The sequence below is a fragment of the Heloderma suspectum genome, chromosome 2, assembly GCF_057233095.1.
Source record: "Heloderma suspectum isolate Gila_16-S chromosome 2, 16-S_ref, whole genome shotgun sequence".
Taxonomy (NCBI): domain Eukaryota; kingdom Metazoa; phylum Chordata; class Lepidosauria; order Squamata; family Helodermatidae; genus Heloderma; species Heloderma suspectum.
The window spans coordinates 190,218,598-190,238,828 of record NC_139459.1 but is presented as its reverse complement, the minus strand read 5'-3'; the positions used below and the strand labels follow the sequence as shown (position 1 = coordinate 190,238,828).

Genomic DNA, 20,231 nt, shown 5'->3' with positions numbered 1-20,231 from the left:
CATGCTCTTGGTACTATGGCACTTGTGGTGGGTTACACTGGAAGACATGGCAAGGAGTATAGGAGTATAGTGAGTTTCTACAGTCACATTCTACAGCACTGATGGATGGATGGATGGATGGATGGATGGATGGATGGACAAGCAAACAGACATCCTCTTTTATTATTACAGAAGCCCAAGGCATCCCTCACTGTAGCCACCTTTTCTTGGTGGGCCTCAGGGTTTCTGATGTACACACACACGTGTGCGCGCACACACACAGAGAGTCCTTGACAGTAGCCATTTTGCAGCCACTTCAACATTTTTCAGAGTCTAACATAAGAGTACCAAATCTGTCCAAATGGAGCCTACAAGGACTATCTATTGGATCACTGGATGTGAACATAACTAGTTCAGACAAGCTGGTACAAGTTGCCCTGCTTTTCATATCAGGAATAAGAAGGTGGAAGGAAAAGATTAGATTTATAATTAGACTTGTAAGTTTGGATTTGGCTTGTGGCAAATTGCTAGCTCCCAAAGGCAGTAAGGTTGGGCATTTGTGGGAGTCCCAGGACCACCCAACACAGCAGTGGTTTGGGGGCAGTGGGCACTTTGTGTTCCGCAAATTAAATCCCTAAACACATTTACCTGGGAGTAAGTCCTATTGAACCCAGTGGGGCCTACATCTGAGTAGACCTGTACAGGATTGCACTGTCAGCCACCCCTTCCCCCTAGTCCTGAAGTCACACTGTTCAAATGCAAATTTCTAAAAGATTTCTGAATATGCACACAATGGCCCATCGTATCACCTGGGCATCTACTCCATGTAAAGTTGCAGTACATTGCGGGAGCTGGGGGAGAGATTCTCACTCAAATTCAAAGCATGTTGTGGTCATGGATGGTGTCCCATATATTGTTTCCTGATGATTCTCATTTATGAATGCTATTGGTTTTGCAATTTTTAGACAAGCTTGGTGAGACGTATTAGTGAAGGCTCCAGGGGGGGAAGCCGTGTTCATCTGTTGCACCTTAAAGACCAACAAATTTATTATGGCATAATTCTGCATTCCTAAAGCAATGGAAGGGAACACATGCTTAAAAGTCCTCCTCCCTTTTCTGTCCTCTGTCTCAAGAAGCATCTTTCATAACAAAATAGTTACTTGGTACAAAATAATTTGATACAAATTAAGAGTCAGAGCTTCTGTGTTATTTGTTCATGAACTCCAGTTACCTTCCTTCGTCCTGTGTGTCCCAAATTCTCATCTATTTATACCTCTTCCATTCACACATCATTGTTGATAATACACAAATACTAGGTTGCAGCAAATGTGTAATAATGATAATGATAATATATACTTTTTCTTCTCTTTTTTGCACAATTCATCCTATATTTAAGGGGGTTCGATCCAGAATTTCTTTGCCTTGTTCAGACCAACTCATGGCCTCTGCCTACATGGTTTTTAGGTGCACACCTAGGATTTTTTTAAAAAACTGTACAGCTTAAGTGAGGATGTGAGAAGCAGGTATTTGAAAATATGACCATAATCAGATTGCTGGGATTGGCTGATGTGTGATGATCAATGGCGTACTCAGGATAAAGCATAAAAAGGCCCTCAATGCATTTGCATAGGTTCACATTTTTTAGGTTTCTCAGTCAGAAGCATTGCTGGAGGTATATTATTCTGTATCTTGGTTTTTCACTGTTGGGTACATAATGATGATTTCAGGGAACCATCTGGGGCCATCTTCCAAGCCAGAATCACACATTATGGGCAATGTGTGTCCAATGGGGATGGCGTTGGTGTCCAGCTGCTGACACCTGGCCCTGCATTTAAAAAAGTTACATCACAGTACTCTGAACGGTACTAGGCAGGTGGGCCTAGCTGCCATACTAATTTCTCACAATGCCCCATATGACTGATGTGTCACTTAGGGCACTGTGGAAAACTAAATTCAACCACCTTATGCTTCCTGTGGTGCTGTTCAGAGTATTACTGCCTCCCTTAGGGGCCCCACTGACAGAGGAGGCCTACCAGAATTCACTTTGTCCCAAATCCGCCCAAACCCAGATCAACCACTGGAACGGATTTTTTTTGTTTTAGTATGTAGCTTGTTAGACAGCTTGGACACATTTGTTTGAAAGGCAGGTTAAAAGTATTTCCAGTTAAAAATAAATTTAAAAAATGAATGCCTGGTGTGATGTTACTACCATGATGTGAGTTTTCAGCAGCGCTTCTGCTTCATATCCTGCTCCTTATTGGGGTGAGAAAAAATTGCAACTCAATGGTGTGACACTGGGTAAAATTCAACATATGTCCTACTTAGAGTAGAGCCATTGAAATGAATGGCTTAAGTCAGAATGCAGTCATATGCACATTTACCCAGGAGTAAGCTCCATTGAAAACAATGGGACTTACTTCTGAGTAAGAATGCATAGGATTGCACTGCAAGGATGAGGGACCACCTGGGAATAAGGTATCCTGCATTGAGCAGGGGGTTGGACTCAATGGTCTTGTAGGCCGCTTCCAACCCTATGATTCCATGATTCTATGAAATAAATGCTCACATTTGTCTCATTCCCAATTCTCAGTTTGATTTGTGCAAATTTCCTATTTTGTGCAAATTTCCTCAGTAGACTGAATCAGCCCCACTTTAATAGATGGAGGAAAGTTCAATGAAAATTTCACCTTGCAGTTCAGAAATTAAGGAATATGCACAAATTTTGGGAGTTTCATGCAAATCTGTTCGAATGCTGCTTGATTTATGCAAGATTCCTGTTTGCAGAGAATGAGCAGAGATCGCAAACATGAATGGAAATCAGTCACGAGACAAGTGATGAGATGATGTTTGGAGAATCCTAGAGATCTCAAGAGCATCGCTTATTTGCCCATCCCTAATCATGTTTGAACAATGCATTTGCTAGAAAAATTTGCACCGTTTGAAATGCACCGTTCATGCTTTAGTCAATGGTGGAAAAATATTTGGCTATTCGCTTTAAAAAAAAAATGCAAACCCAAATGTGCACTTCTCCTGTTTGAGAAAAACACCTCAAGTTTGGGAAGAGGAACGAGATGAATCAAACTTCAAGGTGGAAATGGAAGAACATCGATGGGCTCAAGAGTGTTTAATTCTCCCATCCAGTGGCTGTTGTTGACTCCAGTTCTGGAGGGGCTATGATTCCATTCAAGGTTTTAGTTACCACCAGCCAAAATACCCTATCCCCTTTTTGAGGATAGCATTTGGCTCCTTGGATAGCACCTTTCAGCACCTTGGATAGCACCATTAGTGTTTTGGCTGGTGGTAACTAAACCCCTGAATGGAATCACAGCTAGGGATGTACAAAAGTGACTTACCTTTTGCGGATTATGTTGATGGGGGGGGGGAAGGCATTCTGTCCCTCCCCCCGGAATCCTGGCTGGGGGGGAGGCGCTCCATTCCTCCCCCTGGAATCCTCGAACGGCCGGCTGTACTCTGCAGCGGCTCCACGGAGCAACCGGCCCGGCCCGGCCTGGCCAGGCCAGAGCCATCCGCAGTCGGATTTCCAGCCGCGGAGGGCTCTGGGTAAAACAAACAAACAAACAACCGCGTACGCAAATGGCGGCAGCTACGGCTGCTGCCATTTGCGTTCCTTCTTTTTGGCCATCTTAATCTACGTAAATATTTACATAGACTATGACGGCAAAAATAAAGGGGAACGCAAATAGCGTAGCGGGCGCTATTTGCGTCCCTTTTTCATTCACCGTTTTAGCCTACGTAAATCTTTACGTAGGCTAAAACAGTGAATCAAAAGGGGACGCAAATAGCGCCCGCTACGCTATTTGCTTTCCCCTTTATTTTTGCCATCATAGTCTACGTAAATATTTACGTAGATTAAGACAGTAAAAAGAAGGAATGCAAATGGCGGCGGCCATAGCCGCCGCCATTTGTGTACGTGTTTTTTTTTTTTTAAACCCACCCAACCATGATAGGCTACATAAAGATTTACGTAGCCTATCGTGTCTTTTTTTTTTTACACACAAGCCTGGAAATGGCGGTGGCCGGAGCCGCTGCCGCCTGGAAGATCCGCCCCAGGTGAGTCTCGTCCCGGGAGGGATCCACGGGGGGGGGGCAGGGGGCAGGCCGTTCCTCCATGGAGTTTGGGGGGCCAAATGCACTGGCATTCGGCCTCATTGAGATCCGTGGCGGAATTCTCTGACATCCTTAATCACAGCCCCTTCTGGAACTGGAGTCACCAGCTGAACTGCTCCCATCCCTACGCTGGTTCTGACCACATGAATGAATTGATTCCCCAGCCAGGAATTCACAGGCTGATGCACCCACTTAATCAGGGCTGGGGAACCTGGACCCTCCAGATACTGATGAACTACTATTCCCATCCTCCTTGACCAGTGGCCAGACTGGCTGGAGCTGATGAGAATTGGAGTCCAGCAACATCTGGGGGGCAACAGTTTCCTCCACCTTGTACTTAGCTGGCCAAATAATTACTTTTTCCCACATATAAAATGAAGCAATTGCCCCTTCCCTAACTCACAAGATGCTGAGCACATCAAAGGAGTCCCTTTCTCCTGCTTTCCTCTTTTAATTATCACTATAAAAAAGGGAGGTTTGCAGGCCTAGTTTTTATGGAACTGGATTTCCCTGCCATTAAATTAGAAGTTACGATAGATGTGCTTTTAAGTAGAGACCAAATCTCTGTTCAGCAAAACAGGGAAGCAAACTGTTACCCAACACCCCAAGCTAATAAATAGAATTTAAATGGCCATTTGGGGGCCGATTAGACAATCAAGGGCTGCTCATCACACAGATAAAAAGGGGGGAAAGTTCTAACTCTGGTTTCAGAGAGAAGGAACCACCTGTGGATACTCTCTGATCTGCTCCAACAGCCTTCAGCCACATTAGCCTTCCTTCCACTGTCCATCAGCCATTATGTCTTGCCGATCCTATCGGGTTAGTTCTAGGGGTGGCAGTGGAGGTGCCATCAAGAATTACAGCTCCTCCTCAGCTGTTGTCCCAAGGAACGTGAAGCGCTACAGTGCCGTCAGCACCATCTCATACAAAGGGGGCAGCGGTGTGGGCCCCAGAGGGTTAAGCTTTGGCAGCAGGAGTCTTTGTGGTGTTGCATCCTCCAGGCCAAGAATTGCCGTCAGCAGCTATCGGCCTGTCAGATATGGATACAGTTTGGGGGGTGCTGGCTTTGGACATGCCTACGGTGCTGCTGGCTTTGGCTACAGGGTTGGTGGGGTCAGTGGGACTTGCCCACCTGGCATTGCACCTGTCACAGTCAACCCACACCTTCTACAGCCTCTCCACCTGGACATTGACCCCAACATCCAAATGGTGAAGCAACAAGAGAAAGAGCAGCTGAAGACTCTCAACAACAAATTTGCTTCATTCATCGACAAGGTGAGTCATGAAGTCACGGGCTCCGTGCGTGGCAGCTTGGGTGGATATTTCGATCATTCTTACCTGGAATAAGAATTATTGCCTGAGGCAAGCATGGACTCCACATGATCTTGTCTGATCTCGGAAACTAAGTGGGGTCAGCCCTGGTTACTTAGAACTTGGATGGGAGACCGCCTGGGAATCAGGCTTCCTGCATTGAGCAGGGGGTTGGACTCAAGCCTCTTGTAGACCCCTTCCAACCTTAAGATTCTATGATCTGTGACGCTTTTTTGAAACAAACAAACAAAAACTCTTTGGCATAAAAACATGTTGCTATGTCCCAACTGGGTGAAGAGAAGGAAGTCGCATTTTATAGCAGTGTATAATGTTCTAATGTTTGGAAATGTGTGTATGAGAATATTGTGGGAAATTTGTAATTCCCAGCTGCTGGCTAGCCGAAACTCATTAGATGTTATGTTTGGGCTATCAGCCCTGGCCATGACAACTGTATAGACTCCAACATCAACTGTGCAGGGAGGAGGGGTTAGCAAGAGGCAACAAATTGTGGCCCAAGTGCTAATACTTGGTCTGGTTTTTGTTTTTCTAGTCACTAAGGTTTAACCTGAGGGAATAACATCTCTATTCTGTATTCTAAGTGATGAGGGGGCTTGGGGGGGGGGGTCCAAGTGTGCAATGCAACCTTAGTGCAAAGCTGTCTAACACTCATTAGAGATGCAAGGAACTGAATTCAAGGGGTTATATCCAATGTTACTCCTACTTAGAGTACATACGTCAAAATGAATGGGGTTTAAGTTAGACTAATATTGGATACAACCCACTGTCTGCTGCATGCAAAGAATGGACTCCACCACTCAGTGGCATGCAAAGTTAGCTCCCGATTTCTGTACAATTGGAATTCTACACGCACTGGCAAAAATAGTAGATCCTACACCAGAGGAAGGAAGCCGGCCATCTGCCAAATTGGTACAGTTGCAGCACACTTTCCATTGTTGCATACAGCTTGTGGCATGGGTCAGAACATAAGAGGAGCCGTGCTGGATCAGATCAGGTGTCCATCTAGTCCAGGGTTCTGTTCACACAGTGGCTAACCGCATTGCAAAATGTTGTTCTGTTTCCAATGCCCCGAATCCATTCCAGTCCTTGAATATGAGAAATGCCTCTAGCTATAGAAGTACATGGATAGGCAGAATGTCTTTCCCTTCTTAACCTTAGGTAAGCAGCACATCCAGTATTTAGGATCAGAGGGTGCTGCTTCTAGGTAGGCATGAGAGGTAGCAACTTTCATTAACTACTGGTTGTTCTCTTACAAGAGTTGGTTGATATTTCCAACAGGGGTGGACAACAGCACAGAGGCCGGCAGCCACCCCCGCTGCCTCCAAATTCAGGGGAAAGGGTTTTGGGGCGGGGTGAATGCATCCGTAGCCGCTATGGCACACCCAAAGTGTCCAATTTAGCTTGTTTGCAAGCTAGACATGACCCTCTTTACACTCCGTAGCTGCTACAGATGACCTTTAAAAAATGGCACCCATGGGGATGGCACAGGAGGGGTATCTGGGGGGGGGGTGAAAATGGTCCCCAGACCTCGAGCAGTTGCCCATCCCTGACTTACAATGATCCTGAAATCATGTTCTCCTTCTAGTGCTAGTAATGTTAGGTGAAAATTCCATGGGAAACCCACAAGCAGGACATGAGTGCAACAGCACCCTCCTGCCCATGTTCCCCAGCCACTGGTGTACATAGGTATGTGGCCTATTGGAGGTAGCATATATCTATGAGGGCTTGTAGCCATTGATAGCCTTCTCGTCCATGAATTTGTCCAATCCCCTTCTAAAGCCATCCAAAGTGGTGGCCATCACTATATCTTGTGGACAGACTCAGAGCCTTTTTGAAGTGATTGTTGTGTTGTGTAGGGAATGTTGTGAGGAAGTAGGGATGTCAGAGAATTCCACGATGGATCTCAGTGAAGCCGAATGCCAGTGCATTTGGCCCCCCGAAATCCATTGCGGAATGAAGCACCCGCCCCCCCCAACCCACAAAAGACGTGCGGGACAAACTCCCCGCCGCCCCCACCCCATGAAAGGCACGTGAAACGGAGCACTTACCTGCTCCCGTCCACGCTGCTTTGCGAATGGCGGCCATCCTGCGGCCGCCATTTGCTTCCTCCTTTTCATAGCCTTTTCATACTTACGTAGCTTATCACAGCTAACGCAGGGACGCCATTTGCATCCCTGCAGAGGCCATGATAGGCTACATAAGTATTTACGTAGCTTTTCATGGCGGGGGGGGGGGACAGCATACGCAAATGGCGGCAGCTACCGCCATTTGCGTATGCTGGGGTTTTCCCCCTGCCATGATAGACTATGTAAATATTTACGTAGCCTATTACGGCTCAATACAGGGACGCAAATGGCAGTGGCTACGACAGCCGCCATTTGTGTCCCTGCAGGGCTGCCCAGCGGCCGGATGTTTGGCTGCGGGTGGCCGGAGCCAGCTGGCGGCTCCACGGCTTGGCCCCGGATCGGAGCCAGCTGGGCAGGATTTCGGGGGGAGGGACAGAGCACCTCCCCCCCATCGAGGATTCCGGGGGGAGGGATGGAGCACCTCCCCCCCACCGTGGATGCCCTTGCGCGGATCCAGGTAAGGGATTTGTACATCCCTATGAGGAAGCAGCTATCATGCAAACACGTCCACGAGCAGTAAGAGCAGGGTGAGCAGACCTCACACCTGAACAGCAGGCTGACGACATAATCAGTGCACAACAAATGGATAAACTGTCTTAACAGTCATTCCTTCTTTGAAGGGAACCCCAGGAATTGTAGTTCTGTGGTGAGGGACTAGGAATCTCAAACAAAATTCTAGCACCTCTGTAGTAAATTATTTGGGAGAGCTATGAGAATTAAAGTGGCACAAAGTGTGCAAGGGTGTATTCCACACACTCCAATATTCTGCTTCCACGCAGGAGCTGGAAATAGCCACGATTTGGGGGTGGAGGGCTGTAGAAATGGGGCATATGCATGGATGGGGTGTGTGCATATAGGATTTGGTCTATTGATTTTGATAATAACAAGTGATTTTTTTTGGCCGGGGGAGCTAGGTCCGGTTCTTGGAACAACAGAACAAGGTGCTGGAGACAAAATGGAGCTTACTGCAAGAGCAGAAACGAGTCAGGAGCAACATAGAGCCTCTGTTCGACGCCTTTATCAATAACCTAAAGAGGCAGCTGGAGGGGCTTGGATTTGACCGAAATAAGCTGGAGTCAGACCTGACCAACTCAAGGGACATATTGGAAGATTACAGGAGAAAGTAAGTGGAGGGGCCTATATTTATCTAAGAGATATGATGTTCTCAAGCTGCACCCCCCTCATTTGGGGAAGAAGAAGGAGAAGGAGAAGGAGAAGGAGAAGGAGAAGGAGAAGGAGAAGGAGAAGGAGAAGGAAAGCACCCTTGTTAATAGTCCTGGCTCAGGGTTTTTCAGAGTTCTTGGGCAAGACTCCCTCAGTGCCACCCTCCTCAGTCCGTCTACCGTCTCACCAGCATTGTCACTAGCTGCTATTGCTCCTTATCCTCTTTCTCATCACTGCTATCACTTTAGGGCTGGTGAAAAAACACGCAATGGCAGCTAGTGTTCCTCCTTCTCACCACCACCATTGCCTGGGCCAGAGCGAGAGGCAGGTGAACAAGCAGGTTGCAACGGTGAAGAGGAGGAGCAACTCCAGGGGGCTCTTCTCGGGGGGGGGGCCTGCTGTGGTTTGGGCCCTCAGCAGGTGCCCAACCATGGCTACTCCTGACACTGGCCCTGCCTTGTTACCTGAGTATCAAAGTACCAATGTAACACAAAAATCAGCCCCTAAACGATGCAGCACTTCAAAAGATGAGTGACACACATAGCTGATTGAAATAAACAGAATATCTCTTTTTCCCGTCTTAACATGGTGTCCACTTAGATTTTGCTTAAGTGAAGAGATGATGACGATGATGATATTTTCTGTGAAATATCCTTGGAGTTGAAATTTAAGGCCTTACCCCACTTGCAGCTGTTTCTTCTTTCCCATGTAAACTTCCTTCATTGAGGCTACATGCATTAAGCTGTCCTGCAAAAAATGTCCACTTTCCTCCAGCGCCTCATTGTGAAATTGGACTCGATGGTCGTGTAGGCCCCTTCCAACCCTACTATTCTATGATTCTATGAAATGATTTGCAATATTCTGCCCTCAGTTTGCACAAAGTGGGGCCAGTGGGGGCTAGTGGCTCCAATTTCAGTGGGGCTGTGAATCCACTCTGGGTTTCACTCAGAACCAGAATTCTGACGGAGCTATCCAAGGTTCTGAACGCATTTTGCAGATAGGGTTCAGCACTTTGGATAGCTCCTTCAGAGTTCTGACTCGTTCTGACTGAAACCCAGAGCGGATTCACAGCCCCGTTGAAATAGAAGCCGCCAGCCTCCCCTGAGTGCAGCCTATGCTGCAGGGCACGTATTTCTGTGGGATCTGTAAAATACCAGTCTAGAGACTTCCCCCAGCAGGCACCTGTGTGCTGACTGCTGCTTGCTGCTGCCCTTACTGGTTCTTGGCTCTTCTCTTTCCTGCCTTTATTACAGCCTGGTATAGCAAAGGGCTGAGGGATCCAGGTTCCCACAGCAATTTAAAGAATTCAATTCTTAGCCAGTGCCACATGGCCAGTCTTACACAAACACCTCATACGTGCTAATTATGCCATGAAACTCAGAGTTTTTGAGCTAGGAAGGCATTTGTCGTGATGTTCCAGACCTATGAGTTTTTTAAAGTGTAAGACTAGGTTCAAACTAGTCCACTTTCTTAACAGGTATGAAGAGGAGTGCAATCGGAGGTCATGTGCCGAGAATGAATTTGTAACCCTTAAAAAGGTGAGTGATGTACAGTTTGACAGAAATCTGTTATTTCTGATCTTGATATACAGAACATCTGTTCACATGATTTGACTTATCTAAAGGCATAGATCTCACTGGAGCTGAAATCCACACCCACACACCCACACACACACTTCTGGTTTCAACGTAGTTAAGGCTGGGTTGCAAGCTTTTGAGGAAAGGTGAGACCAAACATCCTAGAATGGAGAGCCTATTGGGTGTGCCAGACAACTGGCTAGGGAGAACCGTATGGCAGACAGTCAGGTAAAGAGACCTGGGAATAAGCTGGGAAAGTACCCAAATAGCCCTACAAGCAAGCATCTCCTGCCCAGACTAGACTGGGGAGTAACCAATGGGCAACCTGAATAGGTGGGGCTCTGTCGGAACCTCAGTGGCTCTTCAGACAATAAACAAGGCACACTGGGATGGAGGGGTGGGGTTGCAGAGGCGGGCAGTGGTGCCAATAGGGTGGACTTCGGGGCCGGCATCCAGGGCCCCCTCAGGAGATGACAACTGCACATGTGTTCTCTATTTCAGTCTTCACCTGAAGAGACAGAGGTCCAGGGAGGGGACGGTGGACACGACCCTGCTCCCTTCCTCTCCTTGCATTCTGTGAACGTCTGAAGAGGGCTTGTTTCCCACCTTCTTTCCACAGCCTTGAGTGGCTTGTCATGAGGGGAAGCCAACATAAACCCAGAGGCCTCAGATTTCTAGTCCTGGTGCCAGGTTGGGGAAGAAGTTGTTGGGTTTTCATTTGTGTTCTACCTTTCATCACAGTTGGTTTGTTTAAGGAAATATTGGCTTCATTAAGGTCAACCACTGACGTTTGAGCATCTATGCTAAGTGCTCTGTATTCTTTTCCAAAGAAGGGATCTTTTCCCTGCAAAAACTCATGCACACCCCTTTGCGTGGCCTTGTCATCAGCCATGCCTGACCAACTGGATCCCTTAGCTCTGACACTCCCTGTTGCTCTTACTCCTTTGTATAGTATCCGGATACTCTGCCAATGGGCCACTGCTCTTTCTGGGAGTCTGTAATCTAATAAATTCAATGTCCCCAACTTATTATACTTTTAACTAACCCTTAGGATGTTGACTGCATATACATGAACAAGGCTGACCTGGAAGCCAAGCTGGAAAGCTTAATTGAGGAGATCAACTTCCTGAGATGCTTGTACGAGGCGGTAATGAAATTTCCTGTTCTACAGTACACCATGGGGCCCATTAAAAAATAAATGCTCCTTTAAAAAACAGCAACAAAGTGATGAAGAGAAAGAAGGAACACATGAGATGAGTCATTGCAGAGATATTTGACGTATGAGCTGTTGTGACATGCCAAGCCCCCTTTCTTTTTCAGGAGGGCAATCATAGTCCAAATGTGTGAATAGTATTTGAAGCACTGTAACAACCTTCCCCACCTGGTGTCCTCCAGATGTGTTAGACTACAATTCCCATGCTGGATGGGGATGCTGGGAGTTGTAGTCCAACACATCTGGAGGGCGCCAGGTGGGGAAGGCTGCTCTCAGGGTTCCCTTGCCCCGCTCCTTCCTCAAGCACTCCCAAAAGCACAAGAAGAGAGGCTTCAGTCTCATGCCTTTAATTCATTATTCACAGGTTCATTACAGATGCAAATCCTCAAAGACTGGCTACAAGGGAGTGCCTCCAGGGGATTCAAATGGAATAAACGAAAGTTGCCCACAGTTTGAAAGGGTGGCCCTCTGACTAGGCTAACTTAGGGAAGGAGGTCCCGCCCCTCGCCTGCTGCTCCCCAGCATAGCCTCTCATGCATCGCTAACCTGTTCGACCGTCTGAGCTCTGCCCCTGATGTTTCCCTCTTAGCTCTGTGTCTCCGCTTGGCGTCTCTTAGGTCACAGACCTCAAGCCCTGCCTCCTCCTCCCTGCTGCTTCTCACAGAGGGGGGTAGGGATGAAGCTTCATGCCTGGCCATCTGGGAGTTGGTAACCTGAGACGCACGCCTACCCATATCTGAACTGGCCTGTGAAAAAACCTCCCCCCGTTCTGGCTGCTCCTCTTCTGAATCTGAGCTGCTAGCTCAGATTCTATCCCCTGCACTCAGAATCAATCCTGACATCTGCACTATGCTATTCATGCCACTGAAGCTGAGTTTTTATGATCCAAGCAGCCCCATCCCTCAGGAAAGGTGGCTAACCAGCAGCCCACAGGCTAGCTCCAGCTCCCTGGGGACTCTCAGGCAAGCATGGCAAGAGTCCATCCTTGGTGCATTGGAGCTCTCCTCTGATAGTGGGGGTTTGAGTCCTGGACCATGGTGACACGGTCCCTGGAAAAACTTTATCTGGCCCCACCAAATTTTACTAAAAGAAAATCAGTTGCTCCATTTTAGTAGTAAAGAAAAGAAGCCCTGAGTTGTTTTGTATGTTTCATGTGCATTCCTATTTCATCCCCAATCTGGAAGGCAAAGGACTTCTACCAATCTATCTCGGGGAGGGGGGGATCTTTCAATTGGTTCCTCACCCAGCCCCTGCCCAACTGCTGATCTTCTACCCTCCAAACACATGTGCTTTTCAGTGTCATGCCCACATGACACCATGAGGGGGATGTTATTTCTCTGGCCTAGTCACAATGAGTGATAAATCCCATACTCACTCAATACAGGAGCTCCAGGAACTCCAGGCCTCCATCTCAGATACCTCAGTGATTGTGCAAATGGATAACAGCCGAGGCCTAGATTTGGATGACATCATTGCTGACATCAGAGAGCAGTATGAAGACATCGCAAACAAGAGCCGCTATGAGGCAGAGTCATGGTACCAGGTCAAGGTGAGATTCAGATTTCTTTGCAAGAAAATGTGTGTGGGAATATTGCTGATAAAAAAGGAGGTGGACTCCAAGGCAAAAGAAGGTGGACTCCAAGGGCGATGGACTCCTCCCCAAAAAGGAGGTGGACTCCAAGACAGAAGTGGTGCCTAACTTGAAAATGGAACCATGACAGGGTGCGTAATATTAGCATTCTTTAAAGCTCTTTAAATCTTGATGCTATAAGTTCCATGGCAGAAGAGATTTTTGCAGATGATGACGATGATGACAATGACGATGATGATGAACATTAATGGCACATTAATACTACCAGGAGGAGGAGGAGGAGGGAGAAAAACAACTTCTGTTGTTCCAGTTACATTTAGGCCAGCTGTAAATATGCCCTCTACTTTAGAATGGTTACATTCATTGTTTTTGTTTGTTCGTTTTGTTTTAATAAATGACAGTGTACCAAGGTGGTCCAAATTCCACACCAAGAAGAGTTGGATTCTTCAATTTGTTTAAATTTAGCAACTGTATAATGCCTAATGTACTTGGCAGAGTTTTAGAGAGCAAGGCTATGCTCCCTCAGTAGGGGTGCACGAAAGTCACTTACCTGGTCTCGCAGCTTGCTTCGCGGTGGGGGGGAGGCGCTTCACTGCTCCCCCCGAAGTTCAGGCCAGGGGGGGAGGCTTCCCTCCTCGCCCGTCCGAAATTCAGGCCGGGGAGAAGTGCCCCGTCTCCCCGGCCGCGAACTTCAAAAGAAAAAAAAACCACGCCCCTGTGATAGGCTACGTAATGATTAACGTAGCCTATCACGGCTAGATCTGCAAAGTCAGCCGTGATAGGCTACGTTAATCGTCAGGTAGCCTATCACGGGTGACTTTGAAAAAAAAAAAAAAGCGCGTACGGCTAATGGCGGCCCCCATAGGGATCCACCATTCGCGTTCCTTATTTGGTCCCTGTAGTCTAAGTAGAGATTTACATAGACTACGGCAAAAATAAGGGCAACGCTATTTGCGTTGCCCCTATTTTCGCCATAGTCTACGTAAATCTTTATGTAGACTACAGGGACCAAATAAGGAACGCGAATGGCGGCTCCCTATGGGGGCCGCCATTAGCCGTACGTGCTTTTTTTTTTTTTTTTTAAAGTCACCCGTGATAGGCTACGTGACGATTAACGTAGCCTATCACGGCTGACTTTGCAGATCTAGCCGTGATAGGCTACGTTAATCGTTACGTAGCCTATCACAGGGGCGTTTTTTTTTTTTACTTTGCTTGTAATGGCGGTGGCGGCGGCAGCCGGTCGAAAGACCGGCTGCCGCCCCCGCCCCTGACAAAGACCTGCCGAACCGCCGCTGGGACCCACCGCCGGGAGGGACATTCGTGAAAGGTAAGTCCCATCCCGGGGGGGGGGGCGGGGGGGGAGGAGAAGTTCTCCCCAAACAACCTTCGGAGGACCGAATGCATTGGCGCTCGGCCCCCCGAAGTTTCGGGGAGAAATTCTCCCCCATCCCTAGCTCCCTGGGAGTGTGGCTGTGGGACAGTAGGGTTTTGTGGACTTCCCTCTCTGCCTGTGGAAAGGGAGGTCCATCCCTGGGGGTTTCCCTGATGAGGTGGTGGAAAGCATTGCCCTTACTGCTGGCAATGCTCCAGGGTGTTACAGGGGCATGTTTTCCAGAGCCGGGGGAGTGTTGGAGGAGGTCATGAATCCACAGGGTCCTAAGCCCCCTCATTCTCCTGATATCCCCCTGAAACCTGCCTGGAGCTGGCATAGTAAATTCCCTCCCATTGGACTCAATGCAAGGGGGATGCTTAAATGAGAAAATGATAAAGCCACCCCTACATCCCCCTATGGACACAGCAAGCCCACAGGGCTTGGCATGTGGGAGAGTAAATGCCATAGATTCTTCCCGCACCTCCATAGGATTGCTTTGCCTGACTAGAAGAAAGGTGTGCTCTACCCCCATGGGTACCAACTCCTGACACTGTAACATGTTGCTCCTTTTTTAAAAAAAAGATCCCCCCTCCATCTCTTGTTTCAGGAGCTTCTGTTTGGTGTCCAGAGTTGCACTGTGCATTTTGGATAGACGGGTGAATGAAAGGAAGAAAGGATGAAAGGAAGGGATGGATGGGGGGGGAAGGGGGGGAGAAAGGAAGAACTCACATCAGGAATGGTGCAACTGTATCATCACATCATCTCTTGATCCAGTAACTGCAACTTTAGTACAGTTTAGTAAAACTGACATTATTGGGTCCAAAACAAGAAAGTAAGAAGGGAAGAGTGTTAGCTTGAATAATTAAAAACTCTGGCTATCCCAGAAATGATGGGAAAGGCTAGCAGGCTTTTCACATTGAATGTTTTCTTCCTAAGTATGAGGAGATGAGGGCAACAGCGGGCAAACACCATGACAACCTACGTGACACAAAGAACGATATCATGGAACTGAGCCGTGTGATTCAGAGACTGAAGGCTGAAATTGACAGTGCTAAAGGCCAGGTGAGTCTGGGCCAGCCTTGTGCATGGGTGTCTGCCACAGTTAGAATGATTTTAGCCTGCAAAAAGCCCTACTGATATGCATAGAGGACAAGGGAATGTGGGTTCAGGCCTAGGGAAAAGAGGGGCACTCAAGACAACTCACTCACACACACCATCTTAATGAATTTTTCGCAACAGGTGAGTCAATCCTAAGCTCCTGAAATATGATAGTTACGAGTTGAAGCAGGCTTTTATTTAATAGGCAGCCTGGCGGGATGGATCAGCTCCACTTATTTCAGATGCCACTGTAATTAGAAAAATATAACCTGCTCTTGTGATCCAGTCCCAGGCATGGGTCATTTGGACTGAAACCATCATGTTAAATTAAGCTGTGCTACTAGTTATATTGTTGGACCTGACAGATGAGATGGTGTCATGAAAAAGCCTCTGGGTTCCATCTCTGCAGCGTAGCAAACTGGAGGCTGCCATCACAGAAGCTGAGGAGCATGGGGAAATGGCGGTTAAAGATGCAAAGTACAAGCTGACAGAGCTGGAAGATGCCCTAATGAAGGCCAAGGGAAACATGGCCCGGCAGCTGCGGGAGTACCAGGACCTGATGAATGTCAAGCTGGCGTTGGATATCGAGATTGCCACATATAGGAAGCTGCTGGAAGGAGAGGAGAGCAGGTGGGGTAAACTGGGAAGTTCTACTGTTTCGGTATACGGGCTAAGAGCAGCCTGACACACACATTAGGGCCACCTTGTGAAAACTGCTTTAAATTGCAATATGTTGTGGCTATCACCTGGTGAGCCCTGTGGACATGGGACATTCCCCCACAGTATGCAATGAAACAGACACATAGTTAGGGATGGGGGAGACATTAATTCAGTTTGCATTTTAATACAAACATACCTAATTTCACACTTTCATACCCCTGTGTGAACCTAAACTCAGTTATTGTTAGGGGTGTACAGATTCCCCACTGTCTGTTCCGGTGGGGAATCCGTGGAGGGGGAGGCGATCCATTCCTTCCCCCCTGGAATCCTCCAGAGCGGTTCCACTCTGCTTGGATTTCAGGGGAGGGGGACTGGCTTGGGGGTGCTTACCTTCCCTCCTGCCAGCCAGAGCCATTTGCCTCTTCCCTGTCCCTGCCAATTGCCATGTCTTAAATAAGTCTATGGGCACATCCTGCTGATCGCATGTGCCCATAGACGTATACACAAAATAGAGTCATGAATAAGGATGTCAGAGAATTCTGCCACGGACTCCAGTGAGGCCGGATTCTTTAGAATCTGGGCCCCCAGAATCCGGGGCGGAATAGCCTCCCGCCCCCCAGGACGGAGCTTACCTGGGGCGGCTCCAGCAGCGGGGGCTGCTCTGGCGGTGGCTCCGGTGGCGGCATATAAGTCCATGGGCACATCCTCCCAATTGCCATTTTTTTTAAAGACATGGCAATTGGCAGGGACAGGGAGGAGGTGAACGGCTCTGGCTGGCAAGAAGCAGCCGAGTGCCGTTCCACCTCCAGTCCTCCTGGAGCGGAGGTAAGTGGTCCTGATCCGCTGCGGATTCCAAAGAATCTGGCCTCATTTGGATCCGCAGCGGATTTCTCTGATATCCCTAGTTATTGTTTGAAATATGCATGTCTCCAAATTTTGCCATGGAGTTCACCCATCAAAAAACGTGCACAAAATGCGTGAATTAGGGGAAAGAATGTTAAAAATGTATTACATTAGGAAAATTGCTTGCAAAAATGTGCAAAATTCAGCAGAATTTTCATGCAAACTTAAAAAAGAAAAAGAAAAAAAGAAAAGTTTGGGATGAACCAACTTAAGCCTGGGAAAATGAGAAATGGAGAGAAACCAAACAGACAGAGTTGTCCATCCATACACATGATGCAATGGAAATGTGAGACCTTTCCCCATTTTCTTTGAACAGGTTGTGTGGCGACGCTTGCCCAGTGAATATCTGTAAGTAGTACTCAGGCTTAATTTTCACCTTTGTTACGAATCCCGCGCAGGCTTTTCTGCTTTTGGATTGAAATCGACACGCCTTTGTTGTTTCCTCCCTGATGCAGCGGTGTGTCGGACCGAGGGCGGAGCCGTGTGTGACCCTGATCCTTGCATCGGAGGGGGATACACTTCCAGCAGCAGGACCATCGTCAGAGCTGGAGGGGTTGTGAGCAGCGGTGGTGGCGTGTGTGGCGCTGGCATAGGAAGAAGTACTGTGGCAGGTGGCAGTGAATTGGGCCTGCCAGGCGGAGCGTGCAGTGCCGGAAGTGCAAAAGGCTCGAATGTCAAGTTTGTGTCCACTTCTACTTCTTTCAGAACAAAATATTAAAAAAGAGGCGCATTCTGAAGGGGAGACTCTGTGCTTCAGCAGGACAGCCACAGCCTTCTAGAAGAGCCTTTTGGGCCACTTTGCACGCTCCTTTCTGTAGTCAGATATGCACACGTAGTTACAAAATACACATGGATTGCGTCCAAATACAAGTAGTGCATCTGTATATTACGCACCATTTTTACCTTCCAACTGCTTGCAAGCAGGGACCAAACCTTTCCCCGCTTCCACTCCTGCCATCCCAACTGAGAATGTGATCCAGAACATGCCCAACACTCCCTTTTGGGGTGGGTGGGATCAGTAGTGGGGGGTAAGCTCTCTTTCCAGGAAACTGCTGATGTACCTCCTAGGAATCGAGAGGTTCCCCGCGATTATCGTTTGGAAATCACTGCCATTTGCAATAGGAAAGGGTCTCATGGGGTGCGGACTGCCTGGCATGATGAAATGTGAGTGGCAGGTAACTTGTTCAGACCATTCCATGCACATCCAGGGGGCAAACACAGATGTGAAAATCTGTCTTCTCCCAGCCCATTCACCACATTGTCAGCTAGCTGCCCTGATTTGCAGTTGCATTCATTCTTCACTGTTCTAAATAGAGGCAGGGGGAGGGATCTCATTGAGGATTTCCGGCCACAATCCTTGTGATTTGCCTTTCTCTTTGGTTAAGTTCTGCATGTTCTAATAAACCTATATGGCACATAGCTCCAATATGGTGAAATCTTAGCTTTATGAAAACATATAAGGCTCATTATTATTAGTGGTGGTGGTAGTAGTAGTAGTAGTAGTAATATTCCATCATATTAGAGTGTTGTTCTTGGAGCTTAATATGAGTTCCAGGCAGGTCCTAAATACTAATGTATCTGAGTATGGATCCTTATGTAGCCAAAACAGCATCACCCACATGCAAGAGGGAGGTATCAGCTCAGTGGATATGCAATGCTGACTGACTATTGGAGTGGGGATGGAATGGAGTATCCTAGAATGAGGTTGGCTGGCTGGAACCCTGAACTGAAGTGCAACGCATTGAAAAATGTTGTTCTGTTTCCAATACCCTGTCTCCATTCCAGTCCTTGAATATGAGAAATGCCTCTGGCCATAAAAGTACATGATAAGCAGCATGCCTTTCCCTCAACCTTAGGTAAGCACATCCAGTCTATGCCCATTCAGGATCAGAGGGCGCTGCTTCTAGGTAGGTATGAGGGGTAGCACTTTTCTTTAACCACAGTTTGTTCTCTTACAAGAGTTGGTTGATATTTCCAACAGGGGTGGACAACAGCACAGTGGTGGGCAGGGCAGCCACCCCCGCTGCCTCCAAGTTCAGGGGAAAGGGTTTTGGGGTGGGGCGAATGCATCCGTAGCCTCTGTGGAACACTCAAAGTGTCCAAAGTAGCTTGTTTGCAAGCTAGACGTGACCCTCTTTACACTCCGTAGCTGCTACAGATGACCTTTAAAAAATAGCGCCCATGGGGATGGCACAGGAGGGGTATCTGGGGTGTGTGTGTAAAAATGGTCCCCAGACCTCAAGCAGTTGCCCACCCCTGACTTACAAGGATCCTGAAATCATGTTCTCCTTCTAGTGCTAGTAATGTTAGGTGAAAATTCCTGAACGCTTTCTAAGTGATGGCCAAAGTAGTGGCCAATAGCATGTGTGCCATGTCAAGTCCAGTTTGAAACAGTGGTATTCTAGTATGCTCCATCGTATGTATGCACCCTCCCCACTCCCAGTTGGGGCAGTTTTGTCTCTGGTTTATTGAACTGGGGGGAAAGCACGACAGGGGTGGCAGGTAGGAGGGTGAGTCTAACTCTATGCCATAACCAGGCCTCAAAGCCCACATGCCCACGTGAGCCAGCCCTCCCCACACACTTACATGACCTTTACCGCTTGTGACACCTGTTACCACCTGGCCATGGGAAGGGGCCACAGCTCCGTGGCAGAGGCACATGCCTTGCTTGCAAAAGGCCCCAGCCCAGCTTCCCAGCTCTGCCTCGTCCTCTGACACTGGAAGATAAAGGACCACAGAGGGTAGAGAATGGAACACTGGAGTGGAGGCTCCGAAGGAGACAGCCTGCCAATTCCTCCAGGACAAAGTGAGCAAATCCTACGCAGCGCCTGATCTCCTGACCCATTTCCAGCCCCACCGCTCCAGAAGCCACCAAGGGCATGAGGAGGCCCATTTCTCCACTGCGTTACCATCTGCCAGGGTAGAAGATGCCTGACTGGCTCAAGCCCAAAGGCTGTGCTCTTTGAGACACATGGGGTGGGTGGATAGCCTTGGCCCTGATCCACACGCTCATGCATGACCAGGCCCTGATCAAAGTCCGCAGTCCCCAGCTCCCTGCTCCTCTGCCAACTTCTTCATCTTGAGAAACCAG

The 20,231-nt window shown here is 48.0% G+C and overlaps 1 protein-coding gene across 1 annotated transcript; it reads left to right on the top strand.

The window, feature by feature from the left end:
• The first annotated feature begins 4,905 nt into the window (after nt 1-4,905).
• LOC146353623 (keratin, type II cytoskeletal cochleal-like) lies at nt 4,906-17,858 on the top strand. The gene is made up of 9 exons (XM_084836908.1): nt 4,906-5,382; nt 8,477-8,685; nt 10,204-10,264; nt 11,355-11,450; nt 12,901-13,065; nt 15,416-15,541; nt 15,987-16,207; nt 17,457-17,488; nt 17,596-17,858. The coding sequence occupies exons 1-9, from the start codon at nt 4,906-4,908 to the stop codon at nt 17,856-17,858; spliced, it is 1,650 nt and encodes a 549-aa protein (XP_084693034.1).
• The last annotated feature ends 2,373 nt before the right edge of the window (nt 17,859-20,231 follow it).

Excerpts from the sequence above, each read along its gene's own strand:
- LOC146353623 (XM_084836908.1), top strand. The coding sequence starts at position 4,906 with ATGTCTTGCCGATCCTATCGGGTTAGTTCTAGGGGTGGCAGTGGAGGT. Across the intron at positions 13,066-15,415 it reads AGTCATGGTACCAGGTCAAG|TATGAGGAGATGAGGGCAAC; the intron begins GTGAGATTCAGA and ends TTTCTTCCTAAG. Across the intron at positions 16,208-17,456 it reads CTGGAAGGAGAGGAGAGCAG|GTTGTGTGGCGACGCTTGCC; the intron begins GTGGGGTAAACT and ends TTCTTTGAACAG.